This window comes from Epinephelus fuscoguttatus, linkage group LG16, assembly GCF_011397635.1.
Source record: "Epinephelus fuscoguttatus linkage group LG16, E.fuscoguttatus.final_Chr_v1".
Classification (NCBI taxonomy): Eukaryota; Metazoa; Chordata; class Actinopteri; order Perciformes; family Serranidae; genus Epinephelus; species Epinephelus fuscoguttatus.
The window spans coordinates 32,213,443-32,239,292 of record NC_064767.1 but is presented as its reverse complement, the minus strand read 5'-3'; the positions used below and the strand labels follow the sequence as shown (position 1 = coordinate 32,239,292).

Below are 25,850 nucleotides of genomic sequence, written 5' to 3'. Positions count from 1 at the left end.
AAAGCCCTTTTGGCAGCTACGCTTGGACATCAACCTGACCACTTGATTATGTTTGCAGCCTTTTGAGCCAAACGCTGCTCTAATATTACTGCCTAATGTAGGCCATATGCTGTTTTCCAAGAAGCCAACAGATACTGTTTCTAAGAGACCTGACAGGCAGCAAGAGACATAGAGTCGAAGTCAGCATCCACTATGCAGAGCACCGTGGTTTGCTCAGACTGTTATCAGCGGTAGGCAGCGCTTTGAAAGATGGAACAATGTAACAGAGAAGCAGCTGCTTTACAAAGACTGTAAACTATGCAGAATCGGCGCTTCACAAGTGTTCAAGGTGATCCACCTGACATTAACAGTTGTCTCTTTTGAATACATGTGCCCTCCACTTGCTTTACTCCATGCCTACTGTTCACTGTGTGCAGGAAATAAAGAGTTTCATTGCTGCATAAAGGGACACTCTTAATAATACATCCTTGTAATAACATTATTGCATAAATACATCAAACACACCTTTGCACCGAGGAACAGTCAATCTATGCATCTATGCAGCATGATAGAGGCAGGTCTGAATGCCATGCTGATAATGCAACTGCACTGGCTCTTGACAGCGGATGGAAATTGAAACTGAAGCTGGTATTAGTTTTTGTAGGTCATGCATAAGTGGCACCTGCTTCATATTGATGATAGGAGCGTATGGAAACTGACTTCTGTCTGATTATAAGCATGGTACAGGCTGTCTCTCTTCAGATTCAGCACAGAGCGGAGAAACACACCATCTCAGCCTTGAGAGGTTCAGCCCTGTGCTTCAAGGCTTCTCCTTTAATTACACAGAGCAGCTATAAAAACAGAAATTTGTACAGCCTGGCCAAGAGCATCTCTCTAACCAATATGGGCTTTGATCAAGTGCTGTAAGGGTGAGACCATACCACTTAAGGCTGTAGAGCCACTCCTATTCTTTTCAACAGCTACTTACTTTGATAGCAATCTGAATTAGAGCTAGACACTTTTCCTCAAGGCTATTCTTTGTATGTAGAAACACACATACATACACACACGGAGGCCATATGACCACATCCCTGCAGTGAAACGACCTAATTTACTCAAGTTTGCTTGTAACTTGGCCAGCACGTTGATGAGAGCTCTGTAGCAACACTGGATTTCTGAGATTCGGTGATTCAGTGCTGGGCTTACTGGGGTGCACTTCCAAGAAGCTTATTTCCCATACACTGACAAGATATCATGAATTAACATTACTTCCATGCATGACACTAATCTTGACTTAATTATGCAATTAACTATCTGTCTTCAAATAGTCCTCATTTCAAAGAGTTCATTCAGGCATTAACGTATTTTCTCACAGTGAGCAGCAGATATTCCTGCTGTGACTGAGTGGGAATGCTGCACTTTGTGTCTCTCATTTGATCTGTACATGGGCTAATGTGAAGTGGAAACTTTGTGTGCTGTCAGTGCACGTTGTGTGGGCGTTATTGTGTGTGATGAATATACAAATTTTAGGTTACTTAGCTTCTGTTATCATCGCCTCCAACATTTCCCAAAGCACAAAAGCAGCCTTTGTTAAATGTAGGCAACACACTCTTCCTCGTCGTTTAGGATCACCTCAGCAGTCTCAACAGCAACAGTTTTCTTCTGACAACATTTAAATTCCTGTCAGAAACTTTGACAACTTAGCTTCACTATCACAGCACAACTCTGTGGCAACATTACAGGCTAGTGCTAACTGGAGAAATAGTACTAAATTGACACTATACATTGATTATTAACAAACAAACCTGTACTTCTAAAGTAGTGTTATTTTTGACAGGGTTTAAAGGGAACCCTTGCTTTACTTTTCCATCACTTACCATCTTCCTTTTCATCGAACACTGGTCTCTTTGAAGAACTATTGGCTCCCATCCTCTTCTTCCACTTGCCCCAGTGAAACATTGATGCTCAGATTGCATTCCTCGCCTCTTGAGGAGAAACTATAGCTCTGTGTTGGACACCCTCCTCAAAACACAGTAATACTAACCGTACATCTCACCCAAACCGTGTCCGTTATTTCGCTTTATTTATCCGATATTTATTCAGCCGAAATTTGAGCGCCGCGACTTTAAGTCTGTCGAAACCAGGCGGGAGCGAGTGTAGCAAGTCCCGACGGACTGTGAAATATTTTTCAAACAAAGACTAGTCGGTTTGTTACAGTTGGAGGTTAATATAATCACTCGGTACTGGTAGTGTACAGTTGTCTTCCGTAGCCTGCCAGCCAAACCGAGAGACTTCTGTTTTGTCGGGGCTGAGAGTAAATGCTGCGTCGAGTTAGCCATAGTTACCTGAACGGAAACAGGAAGTCATGCAACGGTGCCTTAAAAATAAAAGCCTATAAATATTGCAGAGGCACTGCAGTCGCTTAAAATCGCCCCAGTCGGAGAATTTACATTCATTACGTATGAATTCAATGGTACAGTGTGATTATATATTAATTTATTTGTTACATTAATTTACATTAAAACAGTTAAGTCCAGCTGAGTCAATTTCCTTCATATCGATAACCAAGCAATCTAATGTACAGAAATGTATCTGTGATTATAAGCAGTTTGACAAACTGTTAGAGCTGCAACAATTATTTGATTAGTTGTCATCTATTTAATCAATTTCCAACTAATTTAATAATCAATTAATCGGTGTGACTCTTGGGAAAATTCTCTCATTTTAGCCTCTTAAATGTCAATTTTTAACTCCTCTATGACAGTAAATTGAATATCTTCAGGATGTGGACCAAAAAAAAAAAAAGACATTTGCAGACGTCCTCTAGGGCTTTGGGAAACACTGATAGATCTTTTTCACCATTTCATTTCATTTCATTTCATTTCACCATTTTCTGACATTTTATAGACCAAACAACTAATCGATTAATCAAGCAAATAATCCACAGATTGATTAATGGACAATGAAAATAATCATTAGTTGCAGCCCTACAAACAATACATGCAAGTGAATGATTATGATTCAGAATAAATAACTGTTTTCCTCTATGGACTCTAGCATACAAAGCGTGTAAATTAAAGCCTTTAGTCGAACAAAAAAAAGGTTTTATATATTTCAAAATTTCTACAGTGCATTTAATCCGCTTTCCTTTACTTCCAACTATTGCCCAGGGGACTTTTATTGTGAACGTTTTAACCGGAAGTTGCCCGCTGGTATTCTGACTGCCTTGATAGTTGTGAGAGTAGTGTGACAGTTGCTGGCCAGTGACTGTAGTCGACGTAGCCCTGTATCACAGACTGTCATGCATATCAACACATAAAGACCAGCCTCTGTAGGTGAAGCCAGGATAGCTCGGGAGAAAACGGGGGGGCTTTTGTCGCTTGTTACCAGCAGGAAACTGATGCTGCTTTCCGTCAGTCTAAATGAACCTCAGTGAAATATTCTACAATCTCATCAGGAGATGGATGGGTGGTGCCGAACCACTGAGGGGGAAAAAGGATTTAACACTTTGTCTGCAATACACATGCTCACTAGGTTTATCAGCTCTGTTACAACACTGCATGTTAAAAAGTGTAAAATATATAAAGGCGTTGAATGTGGCATGTGACCTGCTCACATTTACACAGTATTTTTTTTTAAAAAAATCTCTGGTTGATACATTATGGATGCAGTTCGCCTTGTTTGCACGTGGACAGTTGCCGTAGTTTGTGTTGAGCTCGTTGCCTTGGTAACGACGTATAACTCGTTAGGCGGCACATAGAAGTTAGCGTGACATTTTCCCAGGGTATGTCTTTACCGTTTAAATAAAGTGTTAACTTGAAGAAGACACCGAGACGAGTTCACAGACTACGACTATGTTTATTCATATTCCAGGTAACGTTAATACGGAAGTTGTACAGTAGTCGAACTGTTTGCTAATGCTAGCTAAAGTTAGGCAGCAGCAATGAATGAATGAATAACTTAGCTAGCAGGTAAATTACTCTTCTGCTGTTTCGACGAAACCTGCCCTTTGAATGTGTTACACACTTTCTCAATTTCAGACACAAGGACTTGGACACCATGAGCAGTGGTCTGTGGACACCAAACATCTCAGCATCATCACTTCTACCATGTCATCCCTAGAGGAGGGGGAGGAGGTTCCTGACCTGCAGCTGAGTTTTGTGTTAGGGGACAGTGCTGACAAACCACAGACCCCCCACATTCTGCCTGAGGATGCTGAGCCTCAGGAGCTCCCTGAATCTTATTCAGCAGAGACATTATATCTGAGCAGAACTCAGCTGAAACGTGTTCCAGAAAGTATTTTGAAAAATAGCTCACTAAAGGTCAGTTTGGACTCAACGTGCATTTGTCAGCCTCTATCCACCTAGCTTCTTAATGCGGCTGTGGTTTTCAAGCAACAACAACAACAACAAAATCACAAACTTTATTCCAACAATTTTATATCTTGGTACAATTTGTTCTTTTGCATTTGTTCTATTAATTCTGACTGCTCATTGTATCATTTCCAGTATTTATATCTTGAAGGCAACCAGATATCCAGTATCCCAGATTCAATGTTCATCAGCTTGCCAAACCTTCTGTGGCTGGACCTCAGAAATAACCAAATTACATCACTCCCCGCCCAAATTGGCTTGCACAGGTAGGTTACTTATGCAACTGTTCTTTGAAATATATTCTGACTGATTCCAATCCTTTCGGCCACCATGGGAGTAGTTTCCTCTTTGTCACATTTCAGAACAGCTTTAGATAGGAATTTTTCTATTTTAGAGTTTTGTTTAGTAGCATATGGTCCAAAAACTAAATTTAAGATTCCAACGTGCGTCAAAAAAAAGATTCTTTCTCACTTATTGTACAATATCCTCATGTACACTTCAGGACTAAACATGTGTTGCTACACAGCCCTTGCAATCATGTATCTGTGATTTTCTTCATATAGATCTCTGAGAACAGTACTTTTGGAAGGAAATCCAATCTCAGAACTTCCACCAGAGTTGGGTGAGTTGAGCTCAGTCACCTTTACCAGCGATCAATGTCTCTGTTCTTTCAGATAACAAGCTGTCTTCCTGTTTCATCAGTTTCACTAAGCCTCACTTGCAGCAACTTAGAGTGGGATTACATGCACTGAATAACTAAGTTATTAATAGAAAAAACACACAAAAGGGTGTCGCATATTTTGCATTCCTTTTAGCTGTTGTCACTCATACTGTTGTTCATACACTGTTGCTTCCCTGCTCAGTAAATTACGTTGGTAACTAAGGAAGTGTACAGTGTGTAGGATGCACTTATTGTAAATCAATTTCAGTGAGTGTCAGCTAAACGCAAAAAGGATAGCCTGTAAATATAGTTCTAAGGGATTCCTTATTTGTCATTTTTTTCCCAGGAAATGTAATCACTCTCAAAGGCCTAAACCTGAGGAACTGCCCCATCATTTTCCCTCCACAAGACATTGTGAGCCAGGGGCTGCAGAGCATCCTCCAGTACCTCAGGACTGTGATGGCTAAGCGGCCAGTTAGCATGGGAAAGAGCCCCCCAGGTGAATCAAAGGCACCTTAACTTTGAACAGTGCAGCAGCAAGGTGTTCAGTATGCACGTGCATTCCAGCCATCTGCTCTTTTTGTCAAAGATAGGACGGCTGGCCACAAAAATAGCTCCTTGCCCTGGTACCACTTCACTGGTGTGACTTCTGTTCCCTTGGAGACAGCACGTGCCGCTCGGCTGACTCTTTTCCTCCCCGTGTTCCAGCGCTGTAATATTTTTAGCCAGATGAAAATGATCGATAACCTGTGGGCTCTAAACAGGAGCTCTCTGTCACTAAGCACTGTCTGGAGGTAATCACTGTGAGAAGCCCAAGACAGCCCTCCACAGGAGAGGCTGCTGCTGCACAATGAGCAGAGCCAAACCCCTCAATCAAACCATTTATCTCCCTGCCTACAAGGTTATAATGAAGACAGGTCTCCAGGGGGAAATCTCCTTTCTTTTAATTGGCGCAGTGTATAAGTTTAGCAGATTTGGATATACACCATTCATTTACATACTGCATTGTCACCTGCCCTTTTCAGCTGCGATAACATGGAATATTTAGCCTGAGTCTTATTATCCTACATGTGGGTAAAAGTTACATTCAGCTCCTTATTTTTATAACTCTATAAAACTTGCCATATTTTCAGCTCTGCAGTAAGAGGTGAACGTTTCACCTTCTATTATTAGTAATGTGAATTTGTTGGTAAAATGTTGGCACATCTTTGCTGCAGTTTGAAAAGTACTCCGTATTCTATCACTAATTCTTGATTCATCATGTACTTTTTATCAGCCACCATAGCTGTAGCCAACAAAGATTGTTGCCAGCACTGGCTGCCCCCACATTATACTTGTAGCTGCCATGGTTGTTTTGTTGGTAGAGTTGCCAGCGGTGGAGAAGCTCCAGCTGTCAGAGCTGATGGGGTCCAGTGTGGAGGATGAGTCAGTGGATGAGGACGAGCTGCAGAAGTTTAGGGAACTCAAACACAAGATGAGCCTGCTGGACAAAGCTGAGCTGGGCTCCACGGGGCAGGGTGACAGAAACACAAAGTCACGTCTTCCTTCTGTTACCAAAAGGTAAGTCTTTTGTGTGTGGGTGAAAGGAATAAGATATGTTTTAAGTGACATTGCTTTTCCTCTGTTACAGTTGCTTATTGGCTTTTTTCCAAGAGTTAGCAGAGAAGATTGATGCCAGTCTTGTATGTGTGCATTAAATATAAAGCAACAGCCAGGATATGGTTAGCTTAGCTTAGCATACAGACCGGAAACATGATGTACTAGCACCTCTAAAGCTCACTGATTAATTAATTATATCTTGTTTGTTTATTTCATACAAAAACATAAGTGTAAAAATGGCAATCCACAATTTTGCTTTATTTATTTATTTCTTATCTTATGTGCCAGACAATTTCTTGGCTGCGACCAGTAACTATCTGGAGTCCATGCTGGTGGCCTGACAACTGGTCCTGGCTGAGATATAGTCACATATCACTCCTGTAAGACAACAAATTGTCATTTTTACACTTTTGTTTATAGAGAGATTGGACAAATAAGTTAAAGGAACACCTCACCTGACCATTTGTTTATCAGTTACTTATGCATGGATGTTACCTTGAATTTTCTTGCACGGCTCCATAGTGAACGGAGAATCCAAAAAAGGGGAACATTCGTCATGAATCGAAGTCATAGGCGTCCATGTTTAACTACAGCAAAACTGCTTCAAAACATCTGTTTACAAACTCTCACACAACTCCTGAGGGGTATTCCAGGTAGGAGGTTCAACAAACTCTGAGTCTAACCCTGAACTCTGAGTTGATTTACCCTGAGATGGGAAACTCTGAGTTCCCGGTTCCAGAACAGCTGATTTGAGTTAGTTCAGTCAACTCTGAGTATGTTCACTCTGAGTTAAGCTGACAATAAAAAGCCATCATCAATGGAGCTCCGACTCCATGATTCACCATGGCAACAGGTAAATAAAAGACAGCACCTCCATTTTAATCCAGTGGATGTAGAGATATTAATGCATGTGTAGCAGATGGTGCACGTTTATCTTGAAAAGAAGAGCCTGAGTGAGAGCGAGGAAAGTGTAAATAAGTTAACCATAAAGTTAATAAAAAAGTTTTATTCAGTGTTGTCCGTTGTGATCCGTCATCATTTATCAGACTTAGCCTACATTTCCTTAATGAAGCTAAAGCGGTGGAATCTGACTGTGTATTAGGCTGTCGATACATTACATTATATTAATAATATATAATAATATATTTGTTCAGATTTAATCTGATGGGGAAAAACACAGGAGGCAGAAGATTTAAAACATATAGGCTAGGCTATAGATCAAAGACATAAAGACATGACTGTAAACTCACAGTCTGACCCAGTAATAATATGTTTGGTGAGTTGCATTTGAAAGATGTTGAGGTTAAAATACAGTAGATTTTGAAATGTTGGACATTTGTATCTTGACTCAACAGCATTCAGTGACTTTATTTCAGCTACAAATGTAGTAAATTTAAAGACACTGAAATGCTGCACCATTGCTCACTCAGAAATATTAACATATAATCCCCAATATTAGGCTATAGGAATTATGTTCCATCAGTGCGACCAATGACATCAGTGATAGAGATCATTAGTCATTGATACTACGTGTCTAAAGCTTCATACCGATTTTTAAAATTTAAATAATTAGACCTACACATTATGTGCAATAAACATTTGGGAGCTGCTCTAGCAGACTGACAGTCTGATCCTTGTGCACAGTGTTATAAAAAATAATAAATATAAAGAGGAGGTTTAATTCTGAGCTGAGGATGAATTCTCGCTGTGTAATATTTTAATGTAAAAACAAAAGCTGATGTCCAAAGAAATGATTGATGTGCATAAATTCAGTAACTTAAGACAGTCCTGAGTAACAAACTAATATCCAGCAGGATTTAGACTGTGACAGACGGTAAATCTCCACTAATTAATGCGCTTCGATACAAGCTTTGACACGGACTGAAAGAATGAGGAAATGAAACGGCGTGTAAGAGGGAGGAGACAGAGAAAAACTCAGGGTTTATTGAAGAAAACCTGCCAGCAAGCAGGATAGGTTCACAGACTCAGTTGCCATGGTGATTGACTCAGAGTTTGATTTACCTCTCTTTCTGGAACTGAAAACCCAGAGTTTCCCTCATTTCAGGGTTAACATACTCAGAGTTTTCACTAAACCCGCTTTCTGGAATACCCCTCCGCAGTAATATCCAAGTCTCATTTATCCAGTCGTGTACTCAGTTCTTCCCAGTCACAGGCATTTTTGCTACAACATTACAATATCAAACACTTCTGCCTATGAGTAACGTGCCTGAACATGCACACATACACATGTATGAGCCCTGCAGGAGAGTTTAAACGCACGTGTGTCCAGGCACGCTACTCAGCCGTGCTTAACACTTTATACTGACATGTTTTAAATCTCAACATTTTGGCGAAAATGCATGTCTTTTGGAAGTACCCAGCACATGACTGGATAAATGAGACTTGGATTATTCTGCGCCAGTTGTGTGAGGGTTTGTAAATGCATGTTTTGATGTAGTTTTTCTGTCGTTAATCCTGGTCCCCGTTCACTTTTATTCATGAAGAATATTTGCTGTTTTTGAATTCTTTGTTCACTGTTAAGGCATGCCAGAAAAACTAAGTCCTCCCCACAAATTCAAGGCAACACCCACCTTCTCTGTAAGTAACTGATGTACAAAGGGTCATTTTGTGTGAGAAGAATTCCTTTAATATGTGAGCTTCAGAGGTGCTGTGATTAGGATTTTGTTACTTGTGAAAATTGCTTGGTTAGCTTTATCCAGTCTTCATGCTAAGCTAACTGGCTGCAGGCTTTAGTTTAATATTGAACAGACAGAAATGAGTTTGGTATTGATCCTCACATCTCTCTGCCAGAAAGCAAATACGCATAAGCATAATAACTCCTGCCATTGTTGTGGTACAATGTATCCAGGCAGAAAATATCCATTGGGCATAAATCATTTTCACCTGCTCAGGTATACTGTGCTATGAAGTTTGAAAGTGTTGTTTGCTATCTAATGGGAGGACAGAGAAGGTGAATTTGTTTTGTTTCAGTAGATAACTTTTGTGCTGAGGTTTGGAGTTGTTCTATGGCATGGTGCCTTGGAAAAGGATAGCAAAACACTTTTTAATGACATTCTCTGCAGAGGAGACCAAGTGATAAAAATCTCCCAGGCTGTCTCCACTGGGACTCAGAGCTCGGGAGAGCAATAAAACTAAAGCATTTTGTTTCAATTTACTTGTCAGAAAAAAGGCAACTACCAAGGCCGGCATAATTCCTGAGCTCCCCCTGTTTGAGACACAGCACTGGAAGAGGCCAGAAGAGAAGAGACAGGTGTAAGTGAATTTCTAGTATAAGAGCTTGAGTTCAGTGTTAAAAAATGCCCTGTTTATTATCCATTTGCACCACATTTTGAGCATGAAATTATATTTGATGACTTGTATAGAATATTGAGGCCAGGTAATAGCACAGATAAGATGGAATTTTATTTCATGCCATTTGCCCAAGTGACCAACAGTAGGGAATCCATACTTGACTATGTCAAGGAAAATAGCCCAAGGACTATTTTCCTTGACACAGATCATTACATAGTTATCCGGCTCTCCCACAGAAACCAAGAGGCTCTTCGGAAGTGGCGCGCACAAGCCATGATCAAACAAGGGAAGAAGATGTCTGAGCAGAAGAAGCGTGCAGAACAAAGAAAAAAAAAACAGGTATGTGTTGGGGTACATCACTGAAATTACCACCTGAAAACCTGTCAACCACAAGGGGGCAGTAGAGCACCACCTTTGTCATAATGGGTGGAGGACTGTAACAATAAATATGATATAACATTTTCATGGTAGTTCATGAGTTTTCAGGTGCTAGCATCAACAGAGTTAGTGATTCTTTATAATGTTATGGGGGACAGTGCGGTTGAAGGCAGCAACAGATGGCAGTGCTTCTGATGGAGATGGAGTGTGCCACATCAGTGATCGCGCAGCAGCAACATATAACCATCAAAGCAGATGTATACATGCAGGCAAGCACGATGCAGATGGATGGTTTTGAGTAATTCAGCTGCATTTCCACGCATACAGCTGAACTGTAGCTTATAATATTTACATTTAAGCCGCAACATCAGGGCAAATATTTACTGAAATATACAGTAAAATTTGGGGTACTTTGACACAATGAGGCTGCTGTACAGCTGTAGCTGTGGGCTGTGGTTGTAGGGTGTGTTACAGCAGCTGTATCATCCTATATATACACAAGCTCTGCACTCTAGGACAAGATACTCAACACTAAATAAACAACCTGCACTCTGTTACAGGAAGCTGAAACAGATTCAAAACCTAGTGTGGAGGACAGCAGTGACACTCGTCAGAGTCAGACGTCCAGCTTGTCCATCACAGATTGTGAGGCGTCCAGGTAAATCTGGTTGAACAAAATACTGACCACCAAAGATGACATAGGTAGAGCACAACAACTTGAGACATGAACCAATGTTATAAACAGAGTCACACCTACTACATTGCCAGGAATGTTTTATTTTCTTTGTTGAATGACACTGTGTGTACAAAAAAATTGGGGCATCTTCCTGCTATTCAGTCTCAGCCTTGATTGAACAAACATACCAGAGTTTAAAAACCCCTCCCTTAAACATAAATGCTTCTGTTTCTCTCCATTACCTCCTTCGTGCTGCATGCAGATTTAAAAAAGAGGCATAATGGTTTGTACTTATATTTTTGGGCATTTGGTGTGTACAATTTAAACAGAGATACAGAACATGTTGAGCCATAGTAGTACAGAGACAACAAGTAGCCACCAAACGGCATTTCGCATTATCTCCAACAGTGAGCAGTGCAGATGGAAAGCTAGAGACACCTAGTGGACAAAGAAAGACTGCACAGCCACCTTAGAGCATCAGCAGTTTCTTTTGTTCTCCTTGAGCAAGATAATTCCCAAAACCATAAACACCAGATTAGATAATACATCTTAGACTTTTCTGTTTTCATTGTTAGACTAAACCCTAAATGAGGAAAAACAGCCACACACACACACACACACACACACACACACACACACACACACACACACACAGGCTTGCATTTTTAATTAGCTGATGACCGGACATAAAGGCTGTGATACTTCTGGCTATAGTTAGGCATCTCAATATTCAGTATTTCCAAATGAAATTTTGACCTTTGACCTGTGTGGCTGTACAGATCAGCCCGGGAGCTGGAGCGGAAGATTCGTGCCCGCGTTGAAAAGATACATGAGAATCGCAGGAATCCCAGTGGCACGACTGGTGATCATATGGCAGCGGCAGAACAAGATGTAGAGGAGGTCAGGCCTGTACTTCATTATTCACACAACTCATCTGTATGAAACTTTATTGGTCATTGATCTGAATTTGTTTTTTGTTTGGCTGTGCTTCTCCCAACTCTGAATGACAGATAAGGAAGCTTCAGGCTCGGCTTTTAGAGAGGACGAGAAATCGGGGGAGGGATATCGGAAATTGCTTTACTCTCTTCTCTGCAGACACCTGGCCGAGTTTCTTCGACAAGTGACGCGGATTGTGACGTCTGTTTGAGTTTTGTGGTTTTGAATTCATACTCAGAATCCACTGTGAAGACTAATACTTCAATGGATGGCCATTGTAATGCTCATGTCATAAAAATAAAAATCACAGTGCTGTTTCGGGGAAAGTGAGTGTTTTGAAATGTTCTTAGACTTACATGAGACAACCTCTCCACACAAGACATTTACCCAGTACAGAAATGACTCATATTTCCCATTTACTTACCTTATCATCATTTAGTTTATCAAATATGCAAAGTCTCTCTGGTAATGTCATGCATTTACTGTGTGAAATGAACTATTCAGTTATTAAATGTTACACTGACTCACCAGACATAATAGCATCATATATAAAAACCTGAATTACCATCACTTAATGTCCATCAAATGAGGCTTGAAATATAAAGCAGGACGAATTAGAAATAGTAAATAAAGGTGAACCTGAACTAAAATTATTTATTTTTAAATTAGTATTGACCCACCTTTTTAGGCTGACATAAATTATAGAATTCAAATTAATAGTGCGTGGATTTGTAGTGAAGTACATTTCTTGTATTGTGCCCGATTGAAGGATTTAAATGGCGTTTTAGCAAATAGCACTTTTAATTCTGTTGTGAAAGTGTAAGTAAATGTATCTGAGATTGATGGCTGTTATGTAGAGGTCATATTTATCTAACATTTGTCAGGTTTCACGTTTAAAACACATGAGAAATGTATCCATGCTTTATCTGTTTTCCAGCATAATGGTAGAGTAAGTCCGGAATGAAAACGGGGGCATCCCTGAGCTTTAAGTCCGTACTCATGAATGGCATCAAACAAGTCAAAGTGAGACAGAGGGAGGGTAGGCCTTGTCTTGAGAGATTTTTGCTCCTCTAGCACAGGGAGCGTGATGTCAGCGGTGGCAGTACTGTTGTAATTGACTTGGTGGGGGTGATGGCGTCATTTTATGCCCTGGTGTAGCCTCCTGCTCCAATAGCGAAAGGGAGACGGATCTTTAGCCGACGCGACCGTGGCTCCCTTGGCCGGGATCGAGCACCGCCGAGCCGGACACTTCACGCCGGGAAACATGGAGGCTGTGGCCGAGGAGCTGCGGGCCGGCTCTCGGGTACCTGTCACTATCGATCAAATAGTTAACGATACACTGGTGGTGACGCTGACCTACCGAGAAAGGAGTTACACGGGGATATTACTTGATTGCAACAAAAAGTGAGTGTTATTTCGTCTATTATCTTTATACATTTGTCTTTGGAATTAATTTGCTAAACTCAGGTAACGGCTAATCTACCTTTGATGCTAACGAGTCAAAGCTAGCTAGTTAGCTGTTAGCTAGCTGTGAGCTAACTGGGCCCCCATACAAAAGACTCGTAGGTTATTGTAGCTGACAGGGTTGCTATCTGCTAGCTTGTCGGCTAATGCCAAACTGATTTAATTTTAGCTCTATAATGAGGTGGTGAGATACTTTTTTTTAACTACGGTGAAATACTATATGGCAAGATAATGCCCCTGTCTACAGATACTGCAAATGACTTCTCTTAAACAATAAGTAATGTCAGTGGGTTCATCTATAGCTTATTGTTAGCCTAATCTAATACAGAGCAGCTAAAACGTATTCAGTAATAGGGTAGGCCCTGGCTGAGCAATATTGTGTATATCACTTATGTGTTAATGTGTTTCTACATGCAGATAGCACTGTATTGTGTACTAGTTTTCTGGAGTGATGTTTCAATTCAAATAATCTGGAATACAGTTGCTGTTTTGAGGGATGGCACTTCATAAGCAGTGACTTTTGATCTGCATAAACAATGGAAAATGGCAATAAAGATACATGTGGGGTTTGATGAATCACAACTGTAATGCTTTTTCTTCAAACCTGGTTCTGATAAGATCCAGTGACCATCTTAGGTTTTGTGTTTGACAAGAGAAGGCCCACTGTTGCCAGTTAACAACACAGTCCTGTTCAAATGAGACAACCTCAAAGGTAGAATTTGACATGTATCAGTGTCATGTCTTATCTGCCTGTGTCACATGTATTAGCCTTGTGTTGCTCCTGGTGCTGTGCACCTTAAAAGCCACTGGCTTTAGACTATTTATAGAGCAGTAGAATCAGAATCTGACTAGCTTTGCCCCTTAGTATGCTTAGATGGTTTTTCATGTGAGAGCTCAAGCTGTCCTGAAAATAACCCACCCAAATGGGAAAAGGCAGGCCTTGGAATAACTTAAAATAGGTCTATATTTCAGGCCTTGTCACTGACAAAATTTGACTTCTTCTTCCTTTTCAGCTCATGGAATTACATTTCCTGGCATTGTTTCCTACTTTTTTTTTTTTTTTTTTTTTTTTTTTTAAATGTCATCGTCTAGGCCTATCATTCAGCCAGATCTCTGCATCTAGTTTCACTGTACACAACATGAAATGGCAACAGTGCTGTGAATCATGGCTGGTCATATGCTGCGTCCTTGTACTGTGCTTAACTGCTAGCACTGCCTGTTCCCTGTCACCGGCAGCCCTGTTTGTGCCGTGTCAATCACCGTGAAGGCTAATATTCAGCTGCTTTAGGGCACATATAAAAAGGTGAGAGGAACAAACCACAACGAGAGACTATTATTCGGAGGTGCCTGCCAGTTGCTTCTCCTGGGGAGGAAAATGGGCTCCCCAAATGTGCACTAATTAATAATCTCACCACACATAAGCCCCCGTATAGACACGGATGCAAAAACAAACTGAAATCTCCTGGCTCCTTCCCTACATCTCTGAATCCCGAGTGATTCATGGGATTGTTTTTGTTCAGTCAGATGTTGGGGAGGGGGGGTTCCTGGGCATCCTGTAGTCTCTTTGTCTGCTGTCTCCTGACTAAAGCAGCACAGCCATGTTACTGTTGCCTGCCAGCCACCTCTCAAAGACTCCTTGGCAGTTGGGCCTTCTTTGGACATGTTTGCTGGTCCTAGAGCCCCGAAAAGACCACATGAATTCACTGAGAGAGTCAGTGATACTATTGCTTCATTTTTGTGGCCTAAAGGCAGTAGGACGGATAAGCGCCTGGCTGCTTGTGAACCCCAACCCCCACACGTAAAGAATTTTCAGCATACAGGTGATATGGAGAGTTTTGTCAGTGTGTCCAGTCAAAGTAAGTCAAAATGGTGAAATAGGTTTTCTTATTTTTAGCTTTTTGTAGGCCACTTCGTTGGAAAGCTTTGAGCAGCTTTGGGTGCTCTGTTTTTTTTCTTTTGGCTTAATTGAAACAGCAAGGTATTTGATTTGTGCTCTCCCACTAGCCTTAAAGGGATAGTCTGAATTCTTTTACATGGGGTTGTTTGAGGTACTTATCCATATTTAGTGTATTACTTTCAGTAGATGGTCGTTGCCAATTTCCCAGTTTGGAGAAGCAGGCAGGACTAAATCCAAGGAAGCTAAGCAATGCACTGCTGTGGACAGTGGCAGAAGCAAAATGTGTTTTAGCCACCTTTTTAAAAAAAAAAAAAAAAAAAATCTATCAATTTAAGTGTATATGTCTTGAATATTTTGATCACTTTACCTTGCCTTCAGACAGCCCTCATCGGTACAGCAAAAGTCAACTCGTGTTATCAGAAGAATGAAAAAGAAAAATATAATGGAAAAGTAGGCTGCCTGGCAACAGTAGAAAACCCAGACGTACCGCCAATCATCACATTTGTGTACTGTAACTAACTGCTGCTTATGACAAAGTCAAAATTATATTATACTGCTTTGTACCTCCTGGGTTGCCACTGTTTCCATTATGGCATTTTTTTAGCTTTTACAGCCATCCCTCATGTTCTCCCACACCCTGCAGCAAAAATCCACTTTCTTTCCAATAATTTAATGCCATTTAAATATCCCTGTGGTCTCATAATGAAGAGTCAGATGTCTCTACCGGTGAACCTGCTCAGCCAGTCTTGCCTCACAGGCGTCCCTGTTGAACTGAAAAGCACAGCACACACAGTGAGTGCCTTGTTCCAAAAATTCTGAAGTGTACAACCAAGCGCCGTGACAATTTTTGGAGTCTTTGCGCTCAATGCTAAAGGTGTGAATATGTCCTTTTCTGACACATGAAGCACGCTCTGGGGACATTACAGTGAGCACAAACCACACATAACAGTAACTGAGCAAGGCAGCAGTAGCACCTCGTGTGTTATAAAAGGTAAAATTACTGTTTTTGTTAAAGGGGTCTGGTGGCTTTGAAGACAGCATAGATAACAGCTTTAGTTCCCTGTCGGAAAAGGCTGTCTGACAAGGTAAAGGAACATTTTCTAAATATAGTGGTCACTTAATCATTTTGTTTTGTTTTGTTTTGTTTTGTTTTGTTTTAGATGGCTTAAACTTGTTTGCTGTTGCCCCCCAGTTCACAGCAGTACATTCCTTAGCTTCTGTGGTGGTACTCCTGCCACTTCTCCGGGGGGGGGGGGGGTCTACTGTATGTACTGCCTATGGATCAGTACATCATACCACCCCACTTCAATAAATCCAAACTATCCCTTTTAGTCATCTCACATGGTGAAATACAAGCATGGCATTACAATGTCATTCTTGTGGATGAAATTGCTTAACTAAAAAATTCAAGAAATGCTTGTCATGTGTAACAAGAATGTTTGTGTTGGCTTGCATGAACGTCACTGCACTCTAATGAAGCACAGTTATTCATTTACTGCTTCTTTTTTTCTTCTCTTCATCTTAGGACTGGGCTATTCTGTCTACCAGAATTCACAGCAAAACCCGGGGACTGCCCAATACCTACACCGGCTTGTGAAATCCCAGAAGTTCTAAGTGAGGAGCCGGTTTCCAAATCTCCCAGCCAGGCTTCACACAGACCAAAGGATGAAAACACCCTCCCAGAAAGCAGCATACCTACTGCACCTCTCCCCTGCCCTGTACCCACACCAGTGCCAGCTGGACAGACTCCTTACCCTCCTTATTTTGAAGGAGCCCCCTTCCCTCAGCCCTTATGGGTGCGCCACAGCTACAGCCAATGGGTACCTCAGCCCCCTCCGCGACCAATCAAGAGAAAGAAGAGGCGGACGCGAGAGCCTGGCCGCATGACCATGAGCACTATCCGTCTTCGGCCACGGCAGGTACTGTGTGAAAAGTGCAAGAACACACTGAATAGTGACGAGGACAGCAAAGATGGCATGAGCAACACTAAGACTTCTAGAAAAGAGAATGCACTACACAGCGATGATGATGGTGATGACAAGGATATCCCCTCTAAGCTGTCGAGAAAAGAGGATGTAGTTGTAACCAAGGACACTAAAAGACGTGAAAATGGCACCAGCCTTGACAGCAAGCGCCTCAGGAAGGACAAAAGGGGAGACGCTGAAGGGGAGAAGTTCCCCATGGGCGACGTTATCCCACACAGTCCTGTTATAAAGATCTCCTACAGCACTCCACAGGGCAAGGGCGAGGTCATGAAGATCCCTGCCAGAGTCCACGGTTCAGTCAAGCCATTCTGCCCCAAACAGCTCGTGCAGAATGGTGTGGGAGAAAATGGCAAGACACCTTCTGATCCCACCAAGGAGCAACGGCACATTTTAGATGCCACAAGGTCTGGCCTCACCGTGTCCATTCCCAAACTCAAACTCACCAGGCCTTTTACAACAGTGGGTCAGGACTTGCCTTCTCCAAAGATCCATTTGAGACCCCCTCAGAGGGAGAGTGAGGAGAGTATGGTCGAGTATGAGGCAGAACTTGTAGGAGGCACCAGGAGACGAAGCCCCAGGGTGCCTGGTCCCTGCCTCCCGCACTCTGAAGACTCAGGGGAAGGTAAAAACTCTCTGGAGTTGTGGTCGGGGAGTTCGGGAGAGGAGGCAGAGCGCAGCCACAGCGACCTTACACTTCTCATCAATTTCCGTAAGCGCAAAGCAGATTCTTCTAGCCTGTCTGTCTGCAGCAGCGACAGTCTAGATGAGTCCAAGTCCTTCAGCTCTGACGGCACCTCACCAGAGCTGTGCGATCTGGCCCCAGGTGAAGACCTGTCCGTAACCTCATCTTCTGTACCCTCACGGGAAGACTGCAAGACAGTGCCGCCGCTCACGGTTCGGCTTCATACCCGCAGCATGACAAAGTGCGTTACAGAAGAGGGTCACGCTGTGGCGGTGGGTGACATTGTGTGGGGGAAGATTCACGGCTTCCCTTGGTGGCCGGCGCGTGTGCTCAGCATCAGCGGCACCCGCAAACAGGAGACGGCCAGTTGCGAGGCCCAGTGGCCCCAGGCGAAGGTGGCGTGGTTCGGTTCGCCCACCACCTCCCAGCTCTCCGTTGCCAAATTGTCGCCCTTCAGGGAGCTCTTCAGGTCCCGCTTCAACCGCAAGAAGAAAGGGATGTACCGGAGAGCCATCCTGGAGGCAGCCAAGGCTGTGGGCCACATGGGCCCAGAGATTACATCGCTGCTTACCCACTGTGACACGTAGGTTAGTTCACAACAGTTGGATCTTACATGTGGTTGCATCTCATCTTCAGTTTAAAATAAACATGTCCCTGTGCTTTCCAAAACTTAAAATAGGGCTGGGCAATACATTAAAATTGGCCAAAACCAACATTATTTATCTCTCACTTGCCTGATTTAATTATGTCAGTGTGTTTGATTCATTAACTCAGAGAAAATGGAGCAACAGGGCTGATACTGATGAGCTGGCACAACATGTACATCCCAAGTCAGTGGTGTGAGCACACTTAGGCTTCAGCATACATGACACAGAGCAAAACAAAGCGAAATGGAAAATACTGTTGGAAAATATCTGCGGTTACAAAAGGAAACACTAGTAATTTGTTCCATCACATGATAGATATACAATATGAAAAGTGTATGGCCAAGAAAAAGAAGATACAGCAGTCTACAAAGGCGTTCGCAGGGATCTACAGTTTATTTTAAAGGGCAGTTGTGCCCCAAAGTTGTAATTTTTATAAAAGAAAATAACATTAAAATATCTCATACATACAGTATGCATACACAGTGTCACATTGACTTAACAGAGGTAACTAAGGTGTCATGAAACTAAGGATGTACTGCTTATTTTGTTGAGGCTTTGCAGTTAGAGCTCAGATCTGATAGCATGTTATCCAATCGCATTCAGTTTTTGAATTTGACTCCATTCATATCCCATATTGAGTCTTTTTTTAGATTTAGCATTCAAAAGTGTCATGACTCAAGAGTTTCAGTTGATATGTCATATCAGTTTTTGAGTGGCAGTCTTATTAATTCATTCCAAAATAAACTTTGCCAAATAAGCTCAGTATACATAAGTAAAAATGAATGGCAGCAGAGGATATGACTTTTTGATTAAATATTTATCTGACATATTGAAATAACAGCTGACACCTTTAACAGTCTACTTGATTCAAATATGAAGCAACTGATTCATAACTATGAAGCTGAGCAGTTTTAATTATTGACATTGATGAATTAAAGTTTAACAGGGAGACTCCTGAAACTGATTGGACGCCATTAGTCAGATCGTTTTACTGCAGGAGATGTGCCAGTGTTGTTAAGAGTCTCTTCCGTCACAAATAATCTTTGGCTTAACACTGACAGCAGCTCACAGAGAGCCCTCTAACCAGACATTAGACAAGTTTAATTTGGGCCTCTTATCATGTTACTCACTGAATTAACATTAATTAGCGACAGCTGATGTGAGCGGTTGCTATCACTGTCTGTCATCTTAACTGGTGAAAGTGAGGGTCAGTGTGGGCTAAAAATCTGAGGCTGCTACCTAAGAAAACAAAACAAAAAAAACGATTTGAGTTAAGCACATCTGTATTTTGCCACTGAAGTGTCAGAAGTCAGAGCTATGTTTACTTGAAATGTTCACACTGTAGAGCCCGGATATCCTGGCAGCATTCTACACCCTAAAATATCCTTTAGATTGGTTGGGTGTTATTCACATCTATTTAAACTACGCAAAGAGTCATAATCCTCAGCGCACATAATTACTAAGACGTTCAGTACTAGAACAAAGGTGTGTATGTGTGAAGGTGTCATCATCATTACTATGAATTATGATTACATTTCAGGTCACATTGTCCAGCCCTGTCCTTAAGTGTCTTTTAAAATAGCTAATTTGATGATGTACATGTTAAAGTTTGGGGAAATGTGAGCTGTATGAACATGAGTCTGCATAAAATACTTAGTTTTTGCCATGCCAGCCTTTGGAACATCAGCTACATTTATGTCATGAAGGAGTTGCTGTGTACAAAGCTGCAGAACAAACATTAATACCAGCTTTAATGCTGGCACAGGCTGTACTGCTTACTGTCAACAGGAATAGCTTAGTGAGATGGCTGGTGAGTCCTAACAGCTACAGTAGCACAATGAAACTAATACCTCATTTCCACTGCATGATTCAACTCAACTCACTTTTGGTACCAGGTTCTTTTTCTGTTTTGTTTCCCACTGTGGATAGTAGAGCTACAAAGATGAATCGATTAGTTGTCGATTATTAAATTAATAGCCAACTGATTTGATAATCGATTCATTTTTCTTGAGTGTGATATGCTCTTGTTTCTTTACTCCTTTGTAACAGTAAACTAAATATGTCTTTGGGTTGTGGACAAAACAAGACATTTGACGATGTCATGTTGGGCTTTGGGAAACCCATTTTTCATTTTCTGACTAAAGATCAAATGATGAATTGACTAATAGAGAAAATAATCAACAGATTAATTGACAGAAAATAATTGTTGGTTGCAGCCTTAGCATATATTACTCTCTCAGTTTAGATGGGATTCTCAGCTGATCGCCATAGTGATGCCACATGAAACTGCCCTGCCATCATCTTCAAGCATCGTTGAGTCCTATGGCACAGTGTACAGCATAGTTTTTTTTTAAAAAAATCTGGGTCACGCTAATACAAAATAGCTGTCACGATTGATGGTATCTTGGCTATTTAGAAATGGAACGTTTGTCCCGGATGTGTTCGCAAGTAACGATTATCACTGACCAAGCAATGTTGCTCAGTGTTTCAACTCTTGTAGCGGCTCAGCTTGCTTGCAATTAGGGATGTCCTGATCACATTTTTTTTTTTTTTTTTGCATCCGATCCGATACCGAGTCCTTTATTTTGAAACCGAGTCAGATACTGAGTCCGATCCAATACTTTGCAAAGCATTAAGAAAGAAAGAAAGAAAGAAAGAAAGAGAATGCATCCAAGTTGTCCCATAAGGTTTGTTTTTTATATTAACAGTATCCAAAAAGCTTATCGGTGGTTCAGCAGCACAAAATGTAAACATATTCTGAATTGTAAACAAATTGTCCCTCCAGAGTTGCCGTAGGGCTGTGGTAGGCGAGGTTCCACTTTAGGTGTGGCTTTGTTACTCGGAATAAAGAGAGAAGCAGTGGCCGCTGAACCTGTTGTCTCGACTCCTGTCCGTTTATTGCTCATTAGCTGCACTCAGGTGAACTCAGGACGCTCAGTTATAATACATTGGAAAACTGAGAACAACATAGATGAAAAACCTGGCCATTTTTGGTTTTTTGATTCCTCCGATCTTTTATTACCAATTCTGATTTTGTAAAAATAACATGATTGGTGCTGATACCCGATCCAAGGATCGGATTGGGACATCCCTACTTGCAACCTCGACCCAGGCGGTACTAAAAAAAGTACAAGGTACTATCCACGACTTTTGCGAGTGGAAAACCAAAAAAAAAAAAAAGCAGAGATGAGTAGAGCCATGCCATACCATGCAGTGGAAACGCGGTGTAATTATAATTCTACTGTTAAATACTGCAAGTGCATAAAAATAGGGTTTGGTTCATGCCTTAAAAGCACACTGTCATACAGTGACTATGCCAAACTGGTTTCCTACTACATTTTCCCCGTGTAGCCAAACAGCCTGTCCTTAACACACACTCAAAGATTAAATATTGTCTTTTGAGTGATAGGAGAGACAGACAGGCTGCTCCCAACCCTTCTGTTTACTCCGTTATGGGCTCAGTAGCCAAAAAGAGCTTGGTTGAGAATCTACAAACTAAGGAGTTAAGATGAGCCTATATTTGGTGCTTTTTCCAGAGCTCATAAAGGAAGCGTTTTTCTTGCTCTGTCAGCTACACTGAGGTTTTCAGCAGGCTGGAAAGTAGCTGACGTTCACTTCAGAGTGCTCCATAATCTTTAGATGACTAACATGACACATTGAGGAGGAACCACATCTCCCTTAGTGCTGAGCCTTGTACACTGTGTTAAGAATTCCCAGCACCGGATATATGACCTGCCTTATTTGCTCATCGTCTTTACTTTGTGCTCTTTCTTTCCCCCCCTCTCCTTTTTCTCTTGTGTAGAGGCTGAGGACTGAAGAAAGGTCTCCGAGGTTTTTCTGAATTCTCAGACTGTGTCATCAAGACCCAGGAGGGAGTACGTGCGGTTGCCACGGCTACTATTTATACGCCGTTTTTGTTTTGTTTTGTTTTGTTTTGTTTTTCTTTTTCACATGGCTGGTTGAAAAATGGCCGCCAAGGTGGAGTGTCGTTGAGACTGGATAAGGGAGCAAAAAAAAGACCAGGCATCTCATGGTCTACTATGAACTAAACTATTCCTCCTTTTTTATTTTCTAGATTTAATCATATTTCAATAGAGTCGAATAACGACACTACAAGGACACAAATGTATTTATTATCTGTAACGGTTCATTATGATCCACCCTTCTACTACAGTCTTGCAAAAAGAAAACCTCCCAGTCTGCTGCTGTCATTATCGTGGTCCTCGCCGCTGATGTGTTTGCTGCGAGGTTCAGTCGGAGGAAGCCAGTGGCATCTTCAAAGGCACCCCCCACCCCTCATCCTCCCGGACACGAGCCGTTTGACCACGGTTTAAAAAGTCTTACCCCAAATCCTCTTCTGAAAATGTGAACGGCTCCATCCAGAGACAGTAGTGAGTGTTCCAGCTCTTCTAGCGATCAGTGTTCCATCCTCGTAGCCTTCTGCGACATTAGTTGGATTTGTGGATGTATTTATACTGAACTCTATTCCTCTCCAGAATCATGTTGTGTCTCTCTTCCATTTCATTTTTAACTTTTAGGAGTGTCATGTCAGCGAACTTTCCCTCCTTCCCTCCAACTCTTCTTTTTCCTGAGAACCATTTTTACATCACTTTAATTATTTAAAGCGTCACGTTTAAGAAAAAAAAGCACTTTATCTGTACCTTGGTGGCCTGCTGTATGCTCACTGTCTAAAACACTTATGGCGAGATACAGCCCTGATAGGCAGCAGGGGAGTTCAGAAGTCTTTGTGGTTGACTATCCATGGCCTTGGAGATACAAAAAAAAAAATCTTTTTTTATTTTATTTTATTGTATGATTTTTGGGGACACCAGACACGGATGGTTGTGTACACTGTATTCTCGCATTTGACTTAGGTGCGTTTCTCTCTCAGCTTATCTGCCACACTCACACTCACACACACACACACACACACACACACACACTACAAAAATCCAAACCTTTCCACTGGAGAAACATGGGTGAACAAATGTGTCAAAGCCCCCTATGCATTATCAGTTAAAGCTTTACGAGTGACTTTGGGAGAGAAAAAAAAAATAACATGCTGTAAGAATACTGTGAATTCAACTGCTGAGCGTGCTGAAGAAAAGCTTGCTACTAGTCAGAGCCTGCAGTTATTAAGTCATCTGGCTAAAGCAGACTGCAACACTGACCTTTAGTGACCTTTGTGTTGAAAGCGGCACTGTTGGAACTGGGGGGGAGGGCGGGGGCAGCTAAGGCAAGAGACCACGGCTGTCGAGCACAGCTCGGTCCATATGAAAAACGTACCGAAGATTGCACACAGTCACGCTCAGCCAACCAGCCCGTCTCCCTTCCGCCTGTCTGGGAACACTTTGTCCAGATTATGGCTGAAAACTAGCTCCCTGGTTGTCAATGAGAGAAGTGCATTTGTTAGGGGAGCAGGTATAATGTACTTCTCCCATTCTGATAATCAGCGGTTTGACTGTTTGCCGTCAAGCTCGGCTAGTTTCCAGGCAGCCTTACAAGACGAGGAGGAGTGGGAGAGTCTAAATGTTCTGTATGCCTGAGAGGGTCGTCAGGATTTTCCCATGTGTGAGCAACATGGCTATCTACTGTTGCCCACGTTGGTCAATGTTATTGGCTACTTTTTTTGTTTTCTTTTTTACATGTACTGTACATAAAATAAAATATAAAGCAATATCTGTGCTGTTGTGGATGGGTCACTTTGCCATTGATCATCAGAGGAGTGGTTGTTTTTAATGATTGAATTGCTTAAGTGGGAGCAACAGTGTAGCCCATGGTAATCAGATTTAAGCCTTATTACTAAAGGGGGGCATTTTACCAATTTTCCACATGAAGAATTGTCGAACTGGTGCCGTGCCCTTTATTCTCACACCTCACTCATCAGGGAAGTACTACTTTACCTGTGGAGACAGCTGTATGATGTTGTCTTGAAGCTGGCCCTGATGATGTCATTAGGTCTATTTTGTGAATTCTTTTTTTTTTTTTTTTTTTGACTAAATGAAATCTGTTGGTGTGCAGTTTTAAAGACTTGGGCACCACCAACGGTTCTAGTGAAAGATCTTATACATTTTAACATTTTTACATTTTCATTTGTCCGCCACAAGTCTCCTAACTTTCTGTAAGTGTAATATGATAATTGCTGGAGTGGTCCCTTTTACAGATGAAAACATGCAAGGAAAGGAAGTAAAGTGACTGCTGTGACGTCTCCTTACAACAATGCATGTTTGAATGCAAGCTACTCTAAGAATTGTCCAGTTTAATACTATTATAATTACTGTATATGTAGCACTACTTTTGACAACTTTAGGAGGAATGTGCAGTTCATGTGTGTTAAACTGCAACTTTGGGGGGAAATGATGATTGTAGAACAAGAAATGTCAGATAAGCTAACGCTGCTTAGCTAACGTAGCTAACGTCAGTGGGCTAACAACATTGTGTAAGAGCTGTGGTGGTTACACATTTGTTTACTCAAAAACTAACTGATGAACTGATGTTATTGTGAAATAATACTGTTATTGGTCAAACTAGGGCAGTGACTACAAAGTAAACATTTCGTCTGCATCACAAACAGAACAAGTACAATGCTGTTCAGTGTTTCGGTTTACTGAGTGAGTGTTACCTGGTGACTCAGCAAAAAGTCGTTGTTCCTAGTGACGGCAGCTGGTGAAAACAGGAGCAGAACTTGTAGGTGTCCTTGCAAAAGACACACTCATCTGTTCATTATCTTGCATTATCTGCGTCAACCATTTATAAAGGATAGTAGGAGCAACTACGGGCACGTTCAGCTGAAAGTCACCAGTTAACATAGTCACTCATTAAACCAAACACCAGCTGCTCTGTTTAGTAGGAGTGGGTCTTTTTTTTTACCATGGAAAACTTAACTGGTATTTGGCAGACAACATAATGTCTACATTTTAAGCCAAAATTTGTCATCAGTTAGCTGAGCTAATTTATAAAATCAACAACCTCTGCTGCTGCCAATGTCAGCAGACAGCAGCAGTCACAGTAATAATGGCGCTGCTGCAAGATGGCAGAACACACAAAGCAGTTGCCGGGTTTGTGTATGCAGTAAATTAATAGAAAATACAGATTTTTCATATTAAGTATGAGTGGCATCCATTTTCTCATCTAAGTCTTTGGAAGACAGCAAATTCAAAGAATGTTGAATGGATACTTTAATCTTTATTGGTCCTTGGATCTGTTTCAGGTTGAAACTCGTCCACTGCTCCTCTGATTTCTCTGTGGTCACATGCTTGCT

At 41.6% G+C, this 25,850-nt stretch overlaps 3 protein-coding genes across 4 annotated transcripts in view; 2 read left to right on the top strand and 1 right to left on the bottom strand.

Annotated features, from left to right (window-relative positions):
* LOC125903573 (serine/threonine-protein kinase 32C-like) overlaps positions 1–2,299 on the bottom strand; it is a 90,724-nt gene extending 88,425 nt beyond the window's left edge. Inside the window, exon 1 of the mRNA XM_049600567.1 lies at positions 1,857–2,299. Coding sequence (XP_049456524.1) covers positions 1,857–1,938 — 82 coding nt within the window. The 5' untranslated portion in view covers positions 1,939–2,299. The remainder of the gene's footprint in view (positions 1–1,856) is intronic.
* Positions 2,300–3,260: 961 nt separating this feature from the next.
* Positions 3,261–12,231, top strand: LOC125903574 (leucine-rich repeat-containing protein 27-like). Of its 2 annotated transcripts, none has more exons than XM_049600569.1 (11): positions 3,261–3,310; positions 4,020–4,301; positions 4,488–4,618; positions 4,916–4,974; positions 5,360–5,512; positions 6,378–6,573; positions 9,796–9,885; positions 10,161–10,263; positions 10,863–10,960; positions 11,758–11,878; positions 11,989–12,231. In XM_049600569.1, the coding sequence occupies exons 2-11, from the start codon at positions 4,089–4,091 to the stop codon at positions 12,100–12,102; spliced, it is 1,278 nt and encodes a 425-aa protein (XP_049456526.1). In that variant the 5' UTR covers positions 3,261–3,310; positions 4,020–4,088; the 3' UTR covers positions 12,103–12,231. The 2 variants fall into 2 exon arrangements, with proteins under 2 accessions (XP_049456526.1, XP_049456525.1); XM_049600568.1 differs by lacking the exon at positions 3,261–3,310 and adding an exon at positions 3,354–3,852.
* Positions 12,232–12,927: 696 nt separating this feature from the next.
* Positions 12,928–24,268, top strand: pwwp2b (PWWP domain containing 2B). Its single transcript, XM_049600562.1, has 3 exons — positions 12,928–13,318; positions 16,801–18,525; positions 22,392–24,268. The coding sequence occupies exons 1-3, from the start codon at positions 13,179–13,181 to the stop codon at positions 22,396–22,398; spliced, it is 1,872 nt and encodes a 623-aa protein (XP_049456519.1). The 5' UTR covers positions 12,928–13,178; the 3' UTR covers positions 22,399–24,268.
* The last annotated feature ends 1,582 nt before the right edge of the window (positions 24,269–25,850 follow it).

Bases quoted from the DNA above. Each gene is read 5' to 3' on its own strand.
- LOC125903574 (XM_049600569.1), top strand. From the start codon at position 4,089: ATGTCATCCCTAGAGGAGGGGGAGGAGGTTCCTGACCTGCAGCTGAGT. The intron at 9,886-10,160 runs GTAAGTGAATTT...GCTCTCCCACAG, and splicing joins CCAGAAGAGAAGAGACAGGT to AAACCAAGAGGCTCTTCGGA. The intron at 11,879-11,988 runs GTCAGGCCTGTA...TCTGAATGACAG, and splicing joins CAGAACAAGATGTAGAGGAG to ATAAGGAAGCTTCAGGCTCG.
- pwwp2b (XM_049600562.1), top strand. From the start codon at position 13,179: ATGGAGGCTGTGGCCGAGGAGCTGCGGGCCGGCTCTCGGGTACCTGTC. The intron at 13,319-16,800 runs GTGAGTGTTATT...TCTTCATCTTAG, and splicing joins TTACTTGATTGCAACAAAAA to GACTGGGCTATTCTGTCTAC.